The sequence below is a fragment of the Vigna radiata genome, chromosome 5 (genome assembly GCF_000741045.1).
Source record: "Vigna radiata var. radiata cultivar VC1973A chromosome 5, Vradiata_ver6, whole genome shotgun sequence".
Taxonomy (NCBI): Eukaryota; Viridiplantae; Streptophyta; class Magnoliopsida; order Fabales; family Fabaceae; genus Vigna; species Vigna radiata.
The window spans coordinates 22,924,030-22,939,048 of NC_028355.1; the positions used below are offsets into that span (position 1 = coordinate 22,924,030).

The following is a 15,019-nucleotide window of genomic DNA, read 5'->3' on the forward strand; positions in this document are numbered from 1 at the left end:
AAACTAATAAAACAAAAAATTAAAACAAACGTAACAAAATTAATTGAAAATAAAAAGTTAAAATATAATTACTTATAAAATAAACTAAAAAAATAAAAATAGGAAACGGATGTCGACATCCGTCGACGGATAGCGACATCCGTTTCGGTGCCTGTCTTCTTCCTCAATGCACACAACACAGAGATGACAGAACTCAAACAAAAACACCAACCAGACAAAGTTACCCAATCCTACACTACACATTGCATACGTTTAAAAAAAAGAAGAAATTAAAAGAAACTAACCTGTCGAAGCAAGAACCACCGCCTCGCACCGCCGCAACACCCGCTGCACCAGCACCCTCTGCGCAGCAACCACAACCGCATCGCCCAACAGCACCAGGCCGCACAAACAGAACCTTCGAGGAGTGGGAGAGTGAGAGTTGCAGAGCGTTTGGAGGAGGAGCGTTTCAAAAGCTTTGGTGGGGTGGGGGTGAGAATACAAAGAGGAATCTGAGTCTGTGTGTGTTTTTGACTGAGGCAGACCCTAAAAGAGGTAGGGTAGGTTAAATAGGGGTAAAACGGTAAAAAAAAAAAAAAACATAAAGGTTAATTTTGTATTTAAAAAAAAGTCCAAAAAAATTGGAGGGTGGGGGTTGGAACTGGGGAAGTACAGGGAGTAACTCCCTTTAGTTATTAGGAAATTATCTGACAAAACATTTTTAATTATTTTTTTTTTAAATTTGAAGAGTTTTTTTTTTTCTATTTGTTTTTAAAATAAAAAGTTTCAATTTTTATACTTTATGTCACACTGTTCATTTAAATATTAATTGTTTACAGTATATGCTCAAAAACCTTCTAAAAGTTTTGTAAATTTTTTTTGAAAAAGACATATTGCTATACTCACTTCATCATTTTAACTCCATTATTGAAGACATGAATTATACTATATGATAGGTTTATTTTATGTTATTTTTTATTAAGTACTTCTTATATTACATTACATTAGTTTAACTACCACAGTACTTAATACAAAAATACGATGACTATAAGGGTATGCTATTTTTATTTTTATTTTGGAACTTGAGTGAGAACATTTAAAATATGAAATAAGATGAATTGTATATACACAAAATGCAAAAGGTATATAATGGTTGAGAATGAAAAAGGTAATTAAAACAAAATTCTTTAAACTAATTTTTAAATAGTTGAAAATAAATAGAAAAACTAAACAATAAACGTTCCAAAAGTATTAAGTATTTAAAATTAAAATTTAAACATAGAAAATGTCTAACCCAATATGTTAAGTGAATAGCTTTAAGCTTTCAAGCCTTTAGGTAGTTAACTAGCTTCTAATACTTTCAGTAAACTTCTACTTACATATGTTAAAAATAGTTAATGATAAAAGTAACGATTACGCAAAATTCAAACATAGATTTTGATCAACAACAATAATAATAATATTCATATATAAAATCCTTTTTTTCAAATATTAAATAACTGAGTTTTGCACTTAAGTTTTTATTTTCTATTAAACTTATAATTAACAGATGTTTCTTTTTAAAATTGATATTAGAAGGCTTGAATCAGTTTCACCCAAAATAGCAATAACAGAAAGCTCTTCTTTATATAAGTTTGAGGATACAATACAACAATCAGATACAGAAAACGCACAACACTCACAAACTGTGGCAACGCAAGGATCGAACATGCATTGAATAAGAAGGGTTTATTTCTGCACGCAACACACCAAAACCAGGATATGTATATATATTAACTTGCATGGCATGGCTTCACACTGATGGAAATCTCTAAGGGCACTTGCGTCTGTCACCGTGGGTGGTGAGACTGGCATAGCAGGGACACACTTCTTGGTTACCGGCAGTTCCCGGTGGTACGCAGTTGCAGCGTCTGCAGCAGGTTCCACAAGCTCTGTGACACATGAGCTGACGAGATGCTAAACGGCACCTCGCACCACATGCAGCGTTACAATCTGTAAAAATCAACTCAAGTTCAAAATCCTATTCATTTCAAATAATCAAAAATAGGTATATGAAATTATGTATAGTAGATCTTCCTGAATTTCATCAGAATATATATTCAAAATTAAGAAAACAACAACGATGCAGATCATGCAATACCTATCTGCTGAACAAGAGAACCCTGGGTCTGTGCGTGCACCTGCGGTTTCTCAAGAAGACGATAAATCAGTTAACTAACTATAAAAAGAGTGCAGAAGGAGTATTTTAAAATACACAGAATGAATGAGTAAAGAAATAAAGGAAGAAGCGGCATCTTTAATTTTAATCACCGTTTGATGAGCTTGAAGTAGATGGAAGAGGAGAAAGGATAGCAGAAGGGATGCGAGTAGAAGCTTTGAGAGAGGCATGGTTAGATTATTGGAAGAGGTGTTTTACTTGAAAATGAAAAGTGCATGGCATGTGAAATTGGACCCTTTATTTATAGTTGAAAGATAAATAGTTTACGAGCTTTTTTTCTCAATGGAATTTACTTAATTTTCAAAGAGTGGGATACTGTTTGTTGTGATGCGACGCGGAAGAGACATGAAATTGAAAGTGGTGAAAGAAAAGAGCTTCGGGAAGCATAAAAAAACAGGCGACAAAGTGCTTTTGCTTCGTCTCATAAACTTGCTAAACATATTACTAACATGGCAAAGCTTTTGGATGGATAACGCAATGCAACAAACATAACGCAAACGGTATGAGAGAAAAGAGTTTACATTTACGTAAGCTTTTTGGGTGCAACGGAAGCGTGGGAGAATGATATAGTGATAGCAGTGATAGAATTTGATTACGCATGCACTACAGAGTGCATTATTGGGTGGAAGATATATTGTATGGAATTGAATGGAAGGGTTTTGGTTTGATGAAGGATTATAATTATTGGGTGGAAGATATATTTGTCAAGTGGCTCACCGCCAACTATGGCTTTGGAAGATGGTGATGTGTGAATCTGGGAAGAGAAAGTAGAAAATAAAGTAACCTGAAATATAGGAAAAGGGTTACAGAACACAACGCAATCCTTACAGCTGTCTATGCTTTGCTACCACAGCTGTTACATGATTATATCAGATTATCTTTTCTCTATTTGTTCCTCTAAATTGGTTAGATGATTCGTTGAGTGTAATTCCAGGACTCTTATTACTGTTAATTATAAAGGAATAAATTAACAAATGAAAATAATGAATACAAAAGTTTTAAAATAATAAAATAAAGTCACGTAGGTTATATTACAGGAGGTTTAATACAAATGACTCAACTACATTTACCAAATAATGAGATAGAATAAGTATATATTTGGTTTGATACTAGATAAAGTCAAACATGAATCTAACATATTTATTTTTCACATTCAAGGTAAAACTACTCAGGTTAATTTGTATTTTAAATATACTAAGTTATTCAAATAACGAACTTGTTTGAACACATTTTACCTACTGAACAACAACAAATGGAAAGTGAGATAGAACAAAACAATCAAAATTCATATCATTGAAGAATACATCGTTCACATATATCAACTATATGTTTGCATATCACAGTCAAGTGTTAAGCACGCATAAAAATTAAAATAATAAAAATGAGTTTTTTTAAACTAAAAAGGTAAACTTAACTTAATTTTAGAGACCAATATAATTAAATAATTTTACAAAGATTGAAAAACAAAGAACCCAGTTATATAATGAAGAACCTATTATTTTCATTTCCTCCTTCGACCACTCTTCTACTCCTTTCACAATCTTTTCCTTTTCCAAACCAACATTTGATATTTTGATATATGTTAACTACTAATTAATACTAGAACTCTGATATCTTGACACTCTTTTGAATAAAAAAAAATCATTTAACAACTCTAAAATATTAGTATTTTAATTTAATCTTTTTTTTTTAATTTAAGGTACTAATATATATATATATTATGTTATTAAAACAATTGTAAGGTGAGTGTAATTTTAGTGGATGAGTGTCAAACTACTTTTTCTTAATACTAACTTGAAGAACTGATCAAAACAAAAGATAAATTAAAATTTCAGAAAGTTACAGGTGTAGTACATTCTCAACTCAAATTCACCCAGTGACGCGTATACATAACACATGAAACTCCTCTGGCTGCTATATCTATTCTGATTTTCTGAGTGCCACAAGCCAAAGGCTTGCTCAACTTGAGGAATCTGAGAAGGAATGTCAAAATTACACCACTCCGGCAGGAAGTCGAACAACAAGTTGTCCTCCGACAAGACTGCACTCAAGGAAGAATGAAAAGCGTTAGAAAGTAGACAAAGAGCATATTAAGATATTGCATATTCTTTGAATTTTACTATCCACCTCTTGACGTAGTAGTAGCAAAAATCTGCCAGGATGAAAGTTTGAACAATTTCTGATAGAAGAACAAATGAAGGCCACAATCCGTAACCCAACGCAGTTAGTAGACGTCCACGAGTATCTATTACCTGAGGAAGACAAAGCAGTCATTTTCTTGATCACACAATCGGTTGAAATGAACTAAACAATTACTCACAGGAAAAGAAGAAAAAAATGAATCAAGAAGGTAAATGAATCAAATTTCTTGCATGAGTTAAAGTTCATCATTCACTTCAACTTTTTCAAAAGCTCGTTCATCTAACTTGTTTATAGTCACCGGTTATGAACATGATAGAGAAGGTAACCAAAACCGGGTTAAACCATATGGTTGGCAAATCATTGGATATTAAAGGTTGAGAAGGTCAAAAGATATAGCTGGCAAGCAAAAGGTCTCGATGCCAAAACTCTTATGCAACAACTCTCCTTAGAACCCTCGGAACCTTATTGCCGGGCGGGTAAATTAGTTTAAAATAAGAATGTCGTACAGAAACATTCAAGCAAATACTACTAATAAAGTATGCATAATTCAAGGTTCTAAATATGAAAATTCTCCAAATCACAAATTTACAGCACACTAGGATATATCCGTATATGTATTTCAAGAATTAGGTGATAAAAAAACTTGGAGAAGTTCAAAATTAGACAAACCTGGAGAACCCAATGTGCACAACTCAAGAACCTTGCAACTCCCAGGGCAAAAACATAGTGTGCGGTGAATGGTTCAACGATCTGAAAGTTGAATTTAAGAATTAAATCCAACGTTACTAGAAAGACTAACAGGAAAAATTGGGTGATCTGATCACTGTATTTAGGAAAACTAGAGGGCAAATGAAATAATTACATCAGCAGCAGCATTTCAAACAAATAAAAGATATTAAAGAAAAGGTATAGGCAGAAAAGTGTATCTTTGAGACCTTAGCGTTCTGCATGACCCGCAGCTGAGGGAGAACAGAAACAGCTTCAAGATAAACACAAAATGCCCAGAGAATCCTATTAACTGTATGATGTCGGGTTGTTGGATGAATAAACAAGGACAGCACAGCACAAGGTATCACCTACATTTTGGTAAAAGAAAATCAGAACACCCCATACTCAAAGGCAGAGGAATTGAATCACCCATTCATTTAGTCACATAAAAGATAAAATATGTATCTTAGTTATAAAAGATATTACATCCTAGTTGCTAGGACAAAAATACTTTCAATGAGTGATAAAGTTGGCTACTTGTGTTTAAAACTAAGACAATTCCATTCAAGATAAAGAGAAAACTCACAAAAATGGTAACAGATGAAAAGGTGAAATCTCCTGCATTGAACCCATTTTCAAATTTCAAAATGTGATTCATCAATGAAGATTTTAAAAACAAAAAATTGAATTAAGCACCACCTTCCACAAAGTCAGACATTAATAACTCTGTTTCTGAACAGGTAATCCAGACAAACAAGCCAGCAGGAATCATAGAGCACATTCAAACAACCTCCTTCCCTTCTCCTTTTTCTGGAAATCCATACTCCTTTTAAGGAGGAGGAAGCACACAAAGAATCAACAATAACTATTGGAAACTAAACTTCAACTAGAACTGTAGTACCCATGCAGGAAAAAAAGGAAATCCATCTAACAATAAACATAAATATAACATAACATAATACTTTTACAAATTTGAGAAGTTCTTAAACAGTTTTCAACACAACCCTTTCCAATTAGAAACCTGAGATTTGACCAACTGCAGTGTTTTGTATTTAGCGCCTAACCGAATAAAAAAGTTTCTAATGCAAGAGTACCTCGGGCATTAGTCCGTGGATAAAAATTACATACAAAATTTTGTGAGATGCTTAACAGCAAGGCTGAACAAAAGCAACAGCGCAAAACGAAAACATAGATGACTTACCACATAGTACGTTGCAAGGTTATCCTTATCATCCATATAACTAGACTTGAGTTTGAAGCGTATCATATAGATAACCCAGATGGTCGTTCCCAGTGTTGCCATATCGAGTAAGGTGTGTATATCATATTCCATCACAAAACTGCAGTAAAGTCTTACGCCTAGAAATATTGCCGTCAGCTCCTGCGATTTCAGCGAAAGCCCTGCGAAGATTGAAATCGCCCGTTACATGCAAACAAAAAACATGCAAAATTAATTTCTGCTAATACCGTGACAAGATAGAAAAACACCGCAAAAGTCACATCAACCATCAACAAAAGGTCCAATTTAACACAACCCTACCTTGAAATGTCAACGGAAATTTTTATCTTTTTAGGGGAAAAAAGGCGTTGAAGGTGAAATTGCAATGAAAACAAAGGGATTTGTACCGGCACAGGTTCTTTCCTTGGTAAGTTTGTAAATGAGGACGGAGATTCCTAATGCATGGACAAACTCGGCGGCAACGAAAAGGCTATCGTGGTCATGAACAACGATTCTGAGGAAGAGCAAGGCGGCCAGGCCGATTAGCACCGCAAGAAAGACCTTCATCTTGGGCGGTTGCCGCCGAAACCATGTCGTCACGGCGTGGATCGGCCTCTTGCTTCCCTTCATTCTTCTTTTTTTTTTTTTTTTCCTTTCCCAACAAATTATTTGTCTGCCACTTTGTCTGGTCTTGTGTTTTCTAACTTGTTACGAAAGAAGCTAATATACAATCCAATCTAATATGTGTTCCCAGTTGACGATGATTTAGAAGGACACGTGTGACATTAGTTTATAGGTTTTTGTTTATTCTGGGACGGGTGGGTTGCTCAACCACTCTCCTTCCCACTTCATCTGGGCGGGTGCGTACACGACACGGCCCACTCACGAGTTTGGTAATGGCCCATTAATGCAAATGAAGGGAGGGTAAAATATTTTACCAGTTTTGTGGGGACTTTTTTACAAATAATATATTTAAAGACAGACAAAAATTAAAAAGAATAAATGTCAACTTCCGTACGTTACGCATCAAATATTGAATGACTGATCATTACCAAAATAATAGATGCTAGTTTAATATTGACAGAAAGATTTTTTTTTTCTTAAATAATCAATGGTATAAATACGAAAAGAATATGAGAGAAAGGAAATTTAACCTAATAAAATATTGTTAAAAAAATATTATTCACTATATTATGATCGACCCACCTGAGTCTAAATTGATGGATGGACGCAAGATGCACATATACATGTACTAATACATTTGAAAGACATTTTTTTTTGCAAGACAAATGTTTTTATATCAAAACAATAAACTCTGAATAATTATGTAGAATATTTGTATAATTTTTTATAAACTTAAAATTAGTATTTTCTTTTTATTAAAATATTCATTTATATCCTACTAAATGATTTAATATGAATAACATAATTTTTATTTCAATCCAAGAATGATCTATCCTCATCTCTCGTGACCATATTTTTTTCGGAAAAGATGGAAAAAAAAGTAATCCAAAAAAATTGTTTCATGTAAATATTATTTTTGAAAAGATGAATTAAATATTGAAAACATAGTTTTCTAATTTCAAATTCTAAAAATACTAGAAAAATCTTTTGACACGCTTCCTAAAAAAATGCAATGAAAATAAAAAAAAATCTCAAGAACATTAATCTAGTTAAAACTGCAAGATTTTTTATACAAAAATGTAACATAACCCATAAATCTTGTTCATATTCATATCAACGTGGCCTAATTTGATGAAAACCCCCAAAAAATTAATTAGAAAAGTTGATATATTTAGAAAGAGAAAACACATACATACATATGTGTGTGTGTGAGTGAGAGTGACAGAAGAGTGTGATATCATTGTATATAATATTTTTCTCGCATACTTATTCTCAGTAACAGTATTCTTCTACTTTCGGAATTAATTACGTGTTTGGAATCTGAAAACCTTAGACACTGTCGCTTCATTAATAGAACGGAAAAGACGCGTCAATCTGAGGGACGGAGCTAAAAAAATGCATGTAAACGATCTGGCTTACATCCTGTTATAGACAACTATTTATTTATAAATAAAAAAAATAAAAATAAAAATAGAATCCCCTTCCTTTTAATTTGATAATTTTCTTGTAAATTTTAAGATACAAAGTTATCTGATAACTTAATAAAAAAAGTAAAATATATATTTTTTAATATATTGTGAACTGATACACAAAAACTGGCGATGACTTACATACGGTAGTTGCAGCATCTAGTAGGGTCTGGAAATGAGTGGTGACCACATGGACCTGAAATTGGAGAGGTAAGAGGCCAAAACCAAAAGCAACACCACCAACGCCGCCACGCCCCAGGGAAACCCCCCGCCTTCTGTTCTCAGTCGTATGCCACCCAAGAATGGGGGCGGCGCCGGCAGCACAAGGCGCGATCCGTGTTTAGAAATGGCGTAGGCAACGAAAATCAAGAAAAGGGGCAACAACAAGAGGAAGACGTGGAAACCGACAGTTGCTGTCTGCACGGTGGACTTGAAATTAATGTAAGACGGAACAAATAACAAAAACATGACTATGGCAACTATGGCGAGGAGTTGCAAAGGTGGCGCAGATAAAGAGCACAGAGTATTTGTTGTCCAGCCTTGCTTCCATGCCGGACCCCTTCTCTCCTTGAACGGCCACACCATTTCAGTTTCACTCACTTTGTTTCTAATGGTAACGTGCAGTGTGTCGTGGGTAATATTTATAGTGCAGTAGAAAACTAAAGAGAAGTATATTTAATAGAAATAGAAAAAATTTATTTTAACAACTACGACAGTTTTTTATACATACTGATAGTTCGTGATGATGATGCATTTCACATATATTTTCTAAATATAAATTTAATTAGATCAATAAAATGATAAGTTAAATCAATAAAATAATAAGTAATGACACGTGTCGTCTTTTAAAAAATTAATAAAAATAGTTGTTAATCCTATTTAATATAAGACCACAGAATTTGGTGCATTATTTGTGTATTGGCTTTAGCATAAATTCTAAGGTGGGTTACATCTCAAACCAGACCACCTTCTCTTTGGGATTGATACCAAATGAAAAGCCACTCGCGGGCAGTGAACTGCATGAATATATTCTTCCTTACTTTTCCACACAAAGCTTTTTATATGGAATGGATGGACAAATTCTCACATTTCGGCTCACAATGTTTCGTCATCTCATCAAAATCTAACATATATAATGCAAAGAAAAATATATTTTGATATACATCATTTCTTTTATATTCATTTCACACTATTTTCTTTTTACTTTTTATTTTTTATTTTCTTTTTTTCAAAAAAAAATATAAAAAAATATTTTTTAAGATTATTTTATCTTTATTAAATATGTTAAACGAGTCTCAATGTGTATCATATTACCTTTACTTTTGATGCAAACATTGAAGATAAGAAAATCTTTTTTACTTATTTAGTAATTATTTTTTAGCTACCAATACTTTTTTATCAAATGAAATCGTTGTATAGCTGTTTTCTAAAAATAAAATTGTAATAGAAGTTCAAACTTTAAAGTGATATAATAGTTAATCTTTAACAGTATTATCTTAATATATTAGAAATCGGGATATTAATGTCAATTGTAAGAACAAAAATGATAGTCCAAACAAAAATATTTCTCAAGACTTTAAGTGAGACTTATTACAGCAATAATCTTAGGTCACTTAATAGTGAAGACTAATAATAATTTTAATATAATTTCTCATCTTAACATATTGAAATGCTTTTTAAAAATAAAATTGTAAGAGTTGCGATATTGAAATGAATAATACATTATATATGATGATTCAGTATAAAAATATTATTTCAATTAACTTTAGATTAAAACAAATTATATTGGTTTTTATTTTATAGTAAAAATATGACTTGATTAGTACAAATAGTTTGATGTACTCCTTAAATTACAATTTAGAAGTATTATATATAAAATCTGAGTGTGTCACGTATCAAAAATTTAATTGTATTCTACTTAAAGAGTATAGATATCGAAATAAAAAATAGTTTAAATTTAAACAGGAAGCAGACATAAATTTTGATACATAATATTTTTAAACTGTGTTAAAACCAATTTTAACAAAAGTAACCATAATGAGTCTTTTATAAAAATAAAATTTAATTAAGTAAAAAACAAATATAAATAACAAATTAATTAAATATAAAAAGAAAATAATTTAAATTTTATAAGTTTAAGTATAAAAAATTAAATATGTAGAATCAAATTTATTAATTGATATTTATCTACTCAAACCGGTAACTAAATACGCATGTCCACTATACATAAGTGTTTATTAAAAATGTTTATTTAATATATTACAAATTTTACGAGCATATTTAGGAGCAGAAGTAACAACTAAGTAATCATATTTCTAATATTGTCCATATATTTGAAAATTGGGTTGAAAAGAAAAGGGTAACATGGGCCTCTTTTGGGGCCAGGCCCAATTTGTCTGTACGAAAGACATCTAAAACATATAGTTCTGGTATCCGTAGCTCCAATGTGAATTCTCCCCCTACTGCAGATTGAAATTGATTTTCCAGAGAAATGGCTTCGGAAGATTCTAAGCCGGTGAAGAAAGAGGAGGAGTCCAACAACAAGAGTTCCGTTCCCAAAAAGGTCGCAAAAGTTAAGAAAGAAGAGGTCGAATCCGTGAAGAAGAAACCTAAAGCCGTGCCTGTCAAGAAGGAACCTAAAGTCAAGAAGGAAATCGACGACGACGACGACGACGACGACCTTCCCCTCGCCAGAAGGACCTCCAACTCCAAGGTTTCTCTTACATTTGAGTTCTGCTTTTTCTTTTTTATTATTTCACTTGTTTTCAAAGGTTTATGGTATGATATGGAGTGGACTGTGTTTTTACTTCGTTTGTTTGGGTTTAAAATTGTAGGAAGTGAGTAAAAAGAAGAAGACAAAGGAGAAAGTAAAGGAGAAGGAGAAGAAGAAAGAGAGAAAGGTTTATGATTTACCTGGCCAGAAACGTGATCCACCTGAGGAGGTATCCGAATGCTTCTCTTTGCTCTCATTTTTGTTTAGGGTCATGTAAAGTTTTGAATTGAGTAACAGGGTTGTAATTTTTCGTATTTTCCAGAAAGATCCTCTTCGGATTTTCTACGAGAGTTTATACGAGCAAATTCCCCACAGCGAAATGTCACAAATCTGGTGAGTCTTTTTTTTTTTTTTTTTTCCATTTAGAACTTTACTTTGGAGAATGAAGGTGGGGAGGAACTAGGTTGTGATTTACCAAGGGAGGTAGAATTGTTTTGTTACTGTTTTCTGCCCCCGTAGGACTTTGTTAGCTCTTAGAAAAATTTAACCCTTATAACAATATTTGTGGAATGTAATATAGCTGAAACAGTCATTTGGCTCCAGCAAAAACACCGAAAGAGCCCGTGAAGCACTCACTGTGAATAAACTAGAATGCTGTTTCGCGTGTAACCTTGAACGCAATTGAATGAAACCAATTTTGTTAAGAGGTGGGCATTTGGCTCAATAGTAATTTCCCAGCTTTCATGACACCTCAAGTGAGTCTTGGTAACATATGAAATTGTCTGGGTAAACGATAAACCATTTTAAAGGCAGATCTGGAGGCCTCCCTGTCTTTCCTCCCCTATGTCGAGACTGACCCATTTTTCATCCCTCTCAAATGTTGAGTGAGATTGGCAAATTCTGATTCTCAATTTGATGACAGAAATAAGAGTGAAGGGGAAAAAAGGAGGATATGTTGGCCAACTGAGTCCCCTCCTATGTCCCTAGGGTATGTAGCACCTAGCAGTTGCCAACACTCATTCATGTTATATCAGAGTGATTAAAGTGCTAGATCTGGCTTAAGTTTTTTATTTATGGTTAATGGTTTTGACAATAGATGTGTATTTCCCCATTTCCCATGTTTATGATCACTCATTAAATCACTCCTCAACATGTAGTGACAAACCTTAAGCAACAAGTGACACATACTGTTGAAAGTTTACATTAAGCATGTGTCAAAATGCAAACATTGTTTAAACAAGAAAAATCTATATCTGTGGTTATCTTTCAAGCAATAAAACATGCCTTCCATAGTTAATGAAGAATATAAGACTGTTTATTTATCATGACCATGGCTGCGCATAATTCCAGGCTGATGGAATCGGGGTTGCTTCCTAAGGAAGTTGCAAAAGAAGTATTTCAGAAGAAGCAAAAGAAATGTCCGCAGAAGCTGTCTTCTCCAGTTAAGGTGGTATCGGGTGCGAAGAGGAGCACCAAGAGTATCACCAAATCTGTGACAGTTAAGAAGAAAAACCCAACTTCCCCTTTGTCTTCTCTTAAAAAGAGTACTACGAACTCCACGTCGAAGCTGTCTAACAAGAGGAAGTCTAAGGCTCTAAGCTCAGAAGATGACGATGTCACCGATTCTGATGATGAATTTATCATGTCGACCGTAGCAAAGAGGAGAAAAATGGCTTAATTGTGCCCATCTGTGACAACATTTTTATTTTGACATGATGTTATTTAACTTATGGAATATTAACCACACTCTGCCTCAATACTCACATCTCAACTTTCGCTGACACACGTCTGTGTCTTGTCTGATGTATTACTTTTTCTTTGTGGATTTGAATAGGATGAGGAAGAGAAAGATGAGGGGGGTAAATTATGCACAACTATGGTGGATAACTGGTGGCAAACTATTCCTTCATTTCTAATTGTTTTTGCTTTTTTTATTTTTGTATTTCTTTAATGTTTTTTCCTTTAGCATTCACTTGCACCCTTGGAGTTTCATTAGCAGAGAAATCGAGATTGGTGATTGTTTTTTGATGTGTAACTAGGTATCCATGATTTTATTGTTCTCAGAGGGCATGCATCTTAGAGAGAAATAGACTCTGATGCAAGGAGATTGAGGTTATCTGATAGTTGTTTTTGTTCTTTTATCTGTAGGATTTGAGGCGTTTGAGTTTAAGGATTATGGGATGTTATCAGAGATGAGAGCTTATTATAAGGAGTTTAAGGAAGGAGAAGATTGGAGGGAATCAGAATGTTACAAATACATTTGCAAATTTAATTTTATTGAGGTAGCGGGTTATTACATTCTACCCGATTCGGCATTGTTTTTTTAGCTTTACCTAGCCAAATCGTTTCCTTTTTCAACTAGTTTATTATTATTATTATTATTATGAGTAGATTTGTCATAATACGTTTTGTATACATATTTAATAGTAATTAAAATACATTTTATGATTGAAAGGACAGAAATGCATTTAATCTGAATGCCGTGGATTCTCAATTCTTTTTAAATAATAGAAAGTGTTAAACTGATCCATATACATTAATTTTATATACACTGGATTCGAAATTGTTATACTTAAAAAAATTATTAAATTAAAGTCTTTACTCAAGAATGTATAAAGAAATTAGCATAGACAAAATGGCAACAACTGCGAATGTAAAATTCAATTTACCAAGTTCAACCTATTTACAAATAACCGAAATTTAGAAAACATAAAACAATTTCACGCTATCATAAATTAAAAAAAAAAAAAAATATATATATATATATATATATATATATTTGTGATAGTTGAAATTTTCAATTTTGGAAGTTGAATTTGAAATATTATAATAGTGAAATTATAATATTTAAGGAATGTAAAAATGTAATTAAATTCATTTTATTAAATATTTGTTATTTATAAATCATGTTTTATCCATTTTATTTAGTTGTGGTCTAAACAATAGGTTTTGAAGAGCAGACTGTTTTACAAAATAATAATTATATTAAGAAAATATTATTTTAAAATACAAACATATATTATAATTTATATTTATTCACGTTTCAATATATTGTATATCTAAAATTAAAATTAATTTTATTAACATATGGATATTTTATTTTTTATTGAAATTCATTTGATTTTTTTATAACTAGATTAAAATAGTCTATTGGTCTGAAGCAAAAAATAAATAAAATAGTCTTTTGAAAAAGTAATGAAGTTGTCTTTTAAGTACAATATTAATTGGATTAGAAGGAGCAAATGATGCATTGCAATAATCTAGGTCAGTGAGAAGCTTAAAACACGTAATTGTGTTGATGGTTGAACTGCAACATTGAATATAATACATGAGTCATGGATGTTTCCAAAACAAGGAGAGAAAAAAACGACAGAAAAGACCAAAACAAACCTTCACACAATTATTTATGGATGTTTTCAAACAAAAATCAAGAAAAATAAGAAAAACAAAATCTTATCTTTTATGGTGAAGGAGGAAAAGTTTTGCAGCGCCAAAAGAAGGTAGAAGATGAAAAAAATTATCCTAACTTATAAGGTATGATTTAAGATAAAACATAATAATTACTTTGACAATAGTGATGTAGTTAATTCATATATTTGTACTAATAGATTTCTTATTACAGTGAATTTGTGTTTAGTTAAATTATGATTTATATATGAGTATTAAAGATTTTAATAATGAAATAAAAATATCATTACAGAGATGATTAATTGAATTGTTTTTATAAGTAGAGATGTAATTGATGATGAAAGGATAATGCATGCTTTGATGGCTTTAAAACTATTTGAACTGAAATAGATATAATTTGTTTACTAATGAAAGAAAAAGTGTTTTAAAAGATATATAATTACTAAATCAATAGTTTTTTTTTCCTGTTCAATGGATTCTTTAAGTACGGTGAGACTTCAAGTTTTAAGTATAACCCAATTTCCGTAGATGAAGGTATA

The 15,019-nt window shown here is 32.2% G+C and overlaps 4 protein-coding genes across 5 annotated transcripts; 1 reads left to right on the forward strand and 3 right to left on the reverse strand.

Moving 5' to 3' along the window:
* Positions 1-1,586: 1,586 nt before the first annotated feature.
* LOC106761665 (gibberellin-regulated protein 1) lies at positions 1,587-2,900 on the reverse strand. Its single transcript, XM_014645234.2, has 3 exons — positions 2,290-2,900; positions 2,120-2,159; positions 1,587-1,971 (listed from the first exon to the last, which is right to left on the reverse strand). Exons 1-3 carry the CDS (start codon positions 2,365-2,367, stop codon positions 1,790-1,792), a joined length of 300 nt encoding a protein of 99 aa, XP_014500720.1. The 5' UTR covers positions 2,368-2,900; the 3' UTR covers positions 1,587-1,789.
* A 1,096-nt stretch (positions 2,901-3,996) lies between these two features.
* Positions 3,997-6,977, reverse strand: LOC106762834 (putative ER lumen protein-retaining receptor C28H8.4). Its single transcript, XM_014646917.2, has 6 exons — positions 6,674-6,977; positions 6,249-6,448; positions 5,275-5,415; positions 5,009-5,089; positions 4,325-4,449; positions 3,997-4,238 (listed from the first exon to the last, which is right to left on the reverse strand). The coding sequence occupies exons 1-6, from the start codon at positions 6,894-6,896 to the stop codon at positions 4,190-4,192; spliced, it is 819 nt and encodes a 272-aa protein (XP_014502403.1). The 5' UTR covers positions 6,897-6,977; the 3' UTR covers positions 3,997-4,189.
* Positions 6,978-8,518: 1,541 nt separating this feature from the next.
* LOC106760484 lies at positions 8,519-8,944 on the reverse strand. The gene has a single exon (XM_014643913.1). It carries the CDS (start codon positions 8,942-8,944, stop codon positions 8,519-8,521), a length of 426 nt encoding a protein of 141 aa, XP_014499399.1.
* Positions 8,945-10,790: 1,846 nt separating this feature from the next.
* Positions 10,791-13,474, forward strand: LOC106761032 (pre-mRNA-splicing factor Slu7). Of its 2 annotated transcripts, XR_002667925.1 has the most exons (5): positions 10,791-11,072; positions 11,194-11,301; positions 11,395-11,465; positions 12,423-12,962; positions 13,221-13,474. XR_002667925.1 is itself a non-coding variant. In XM_014644503.2 (4 exons), the coding sequence occupies exons 1-4, from the start codon at positions 10,851-10,853 to the stop codon at positions 12,748-12,750; spliced, it is 729 nt and encodes a 242-aa protein (XP_014499989.1). In that variant the 5' UTR covers positions 10,791-10,850; the 3' UTR covers positions 12,751-13,023. The 2 variants fall into 2 exon arrangements, 1 of the variants encoding a protein (XP_014499989.1); XM_014644503.2 differs by lacking the exon at positions 13,221-13,474 and having other exon boundaries at positions 12,423-13,023.
* Positions 13,475-15,019: the final 1,545 nt, after the last annotated feature.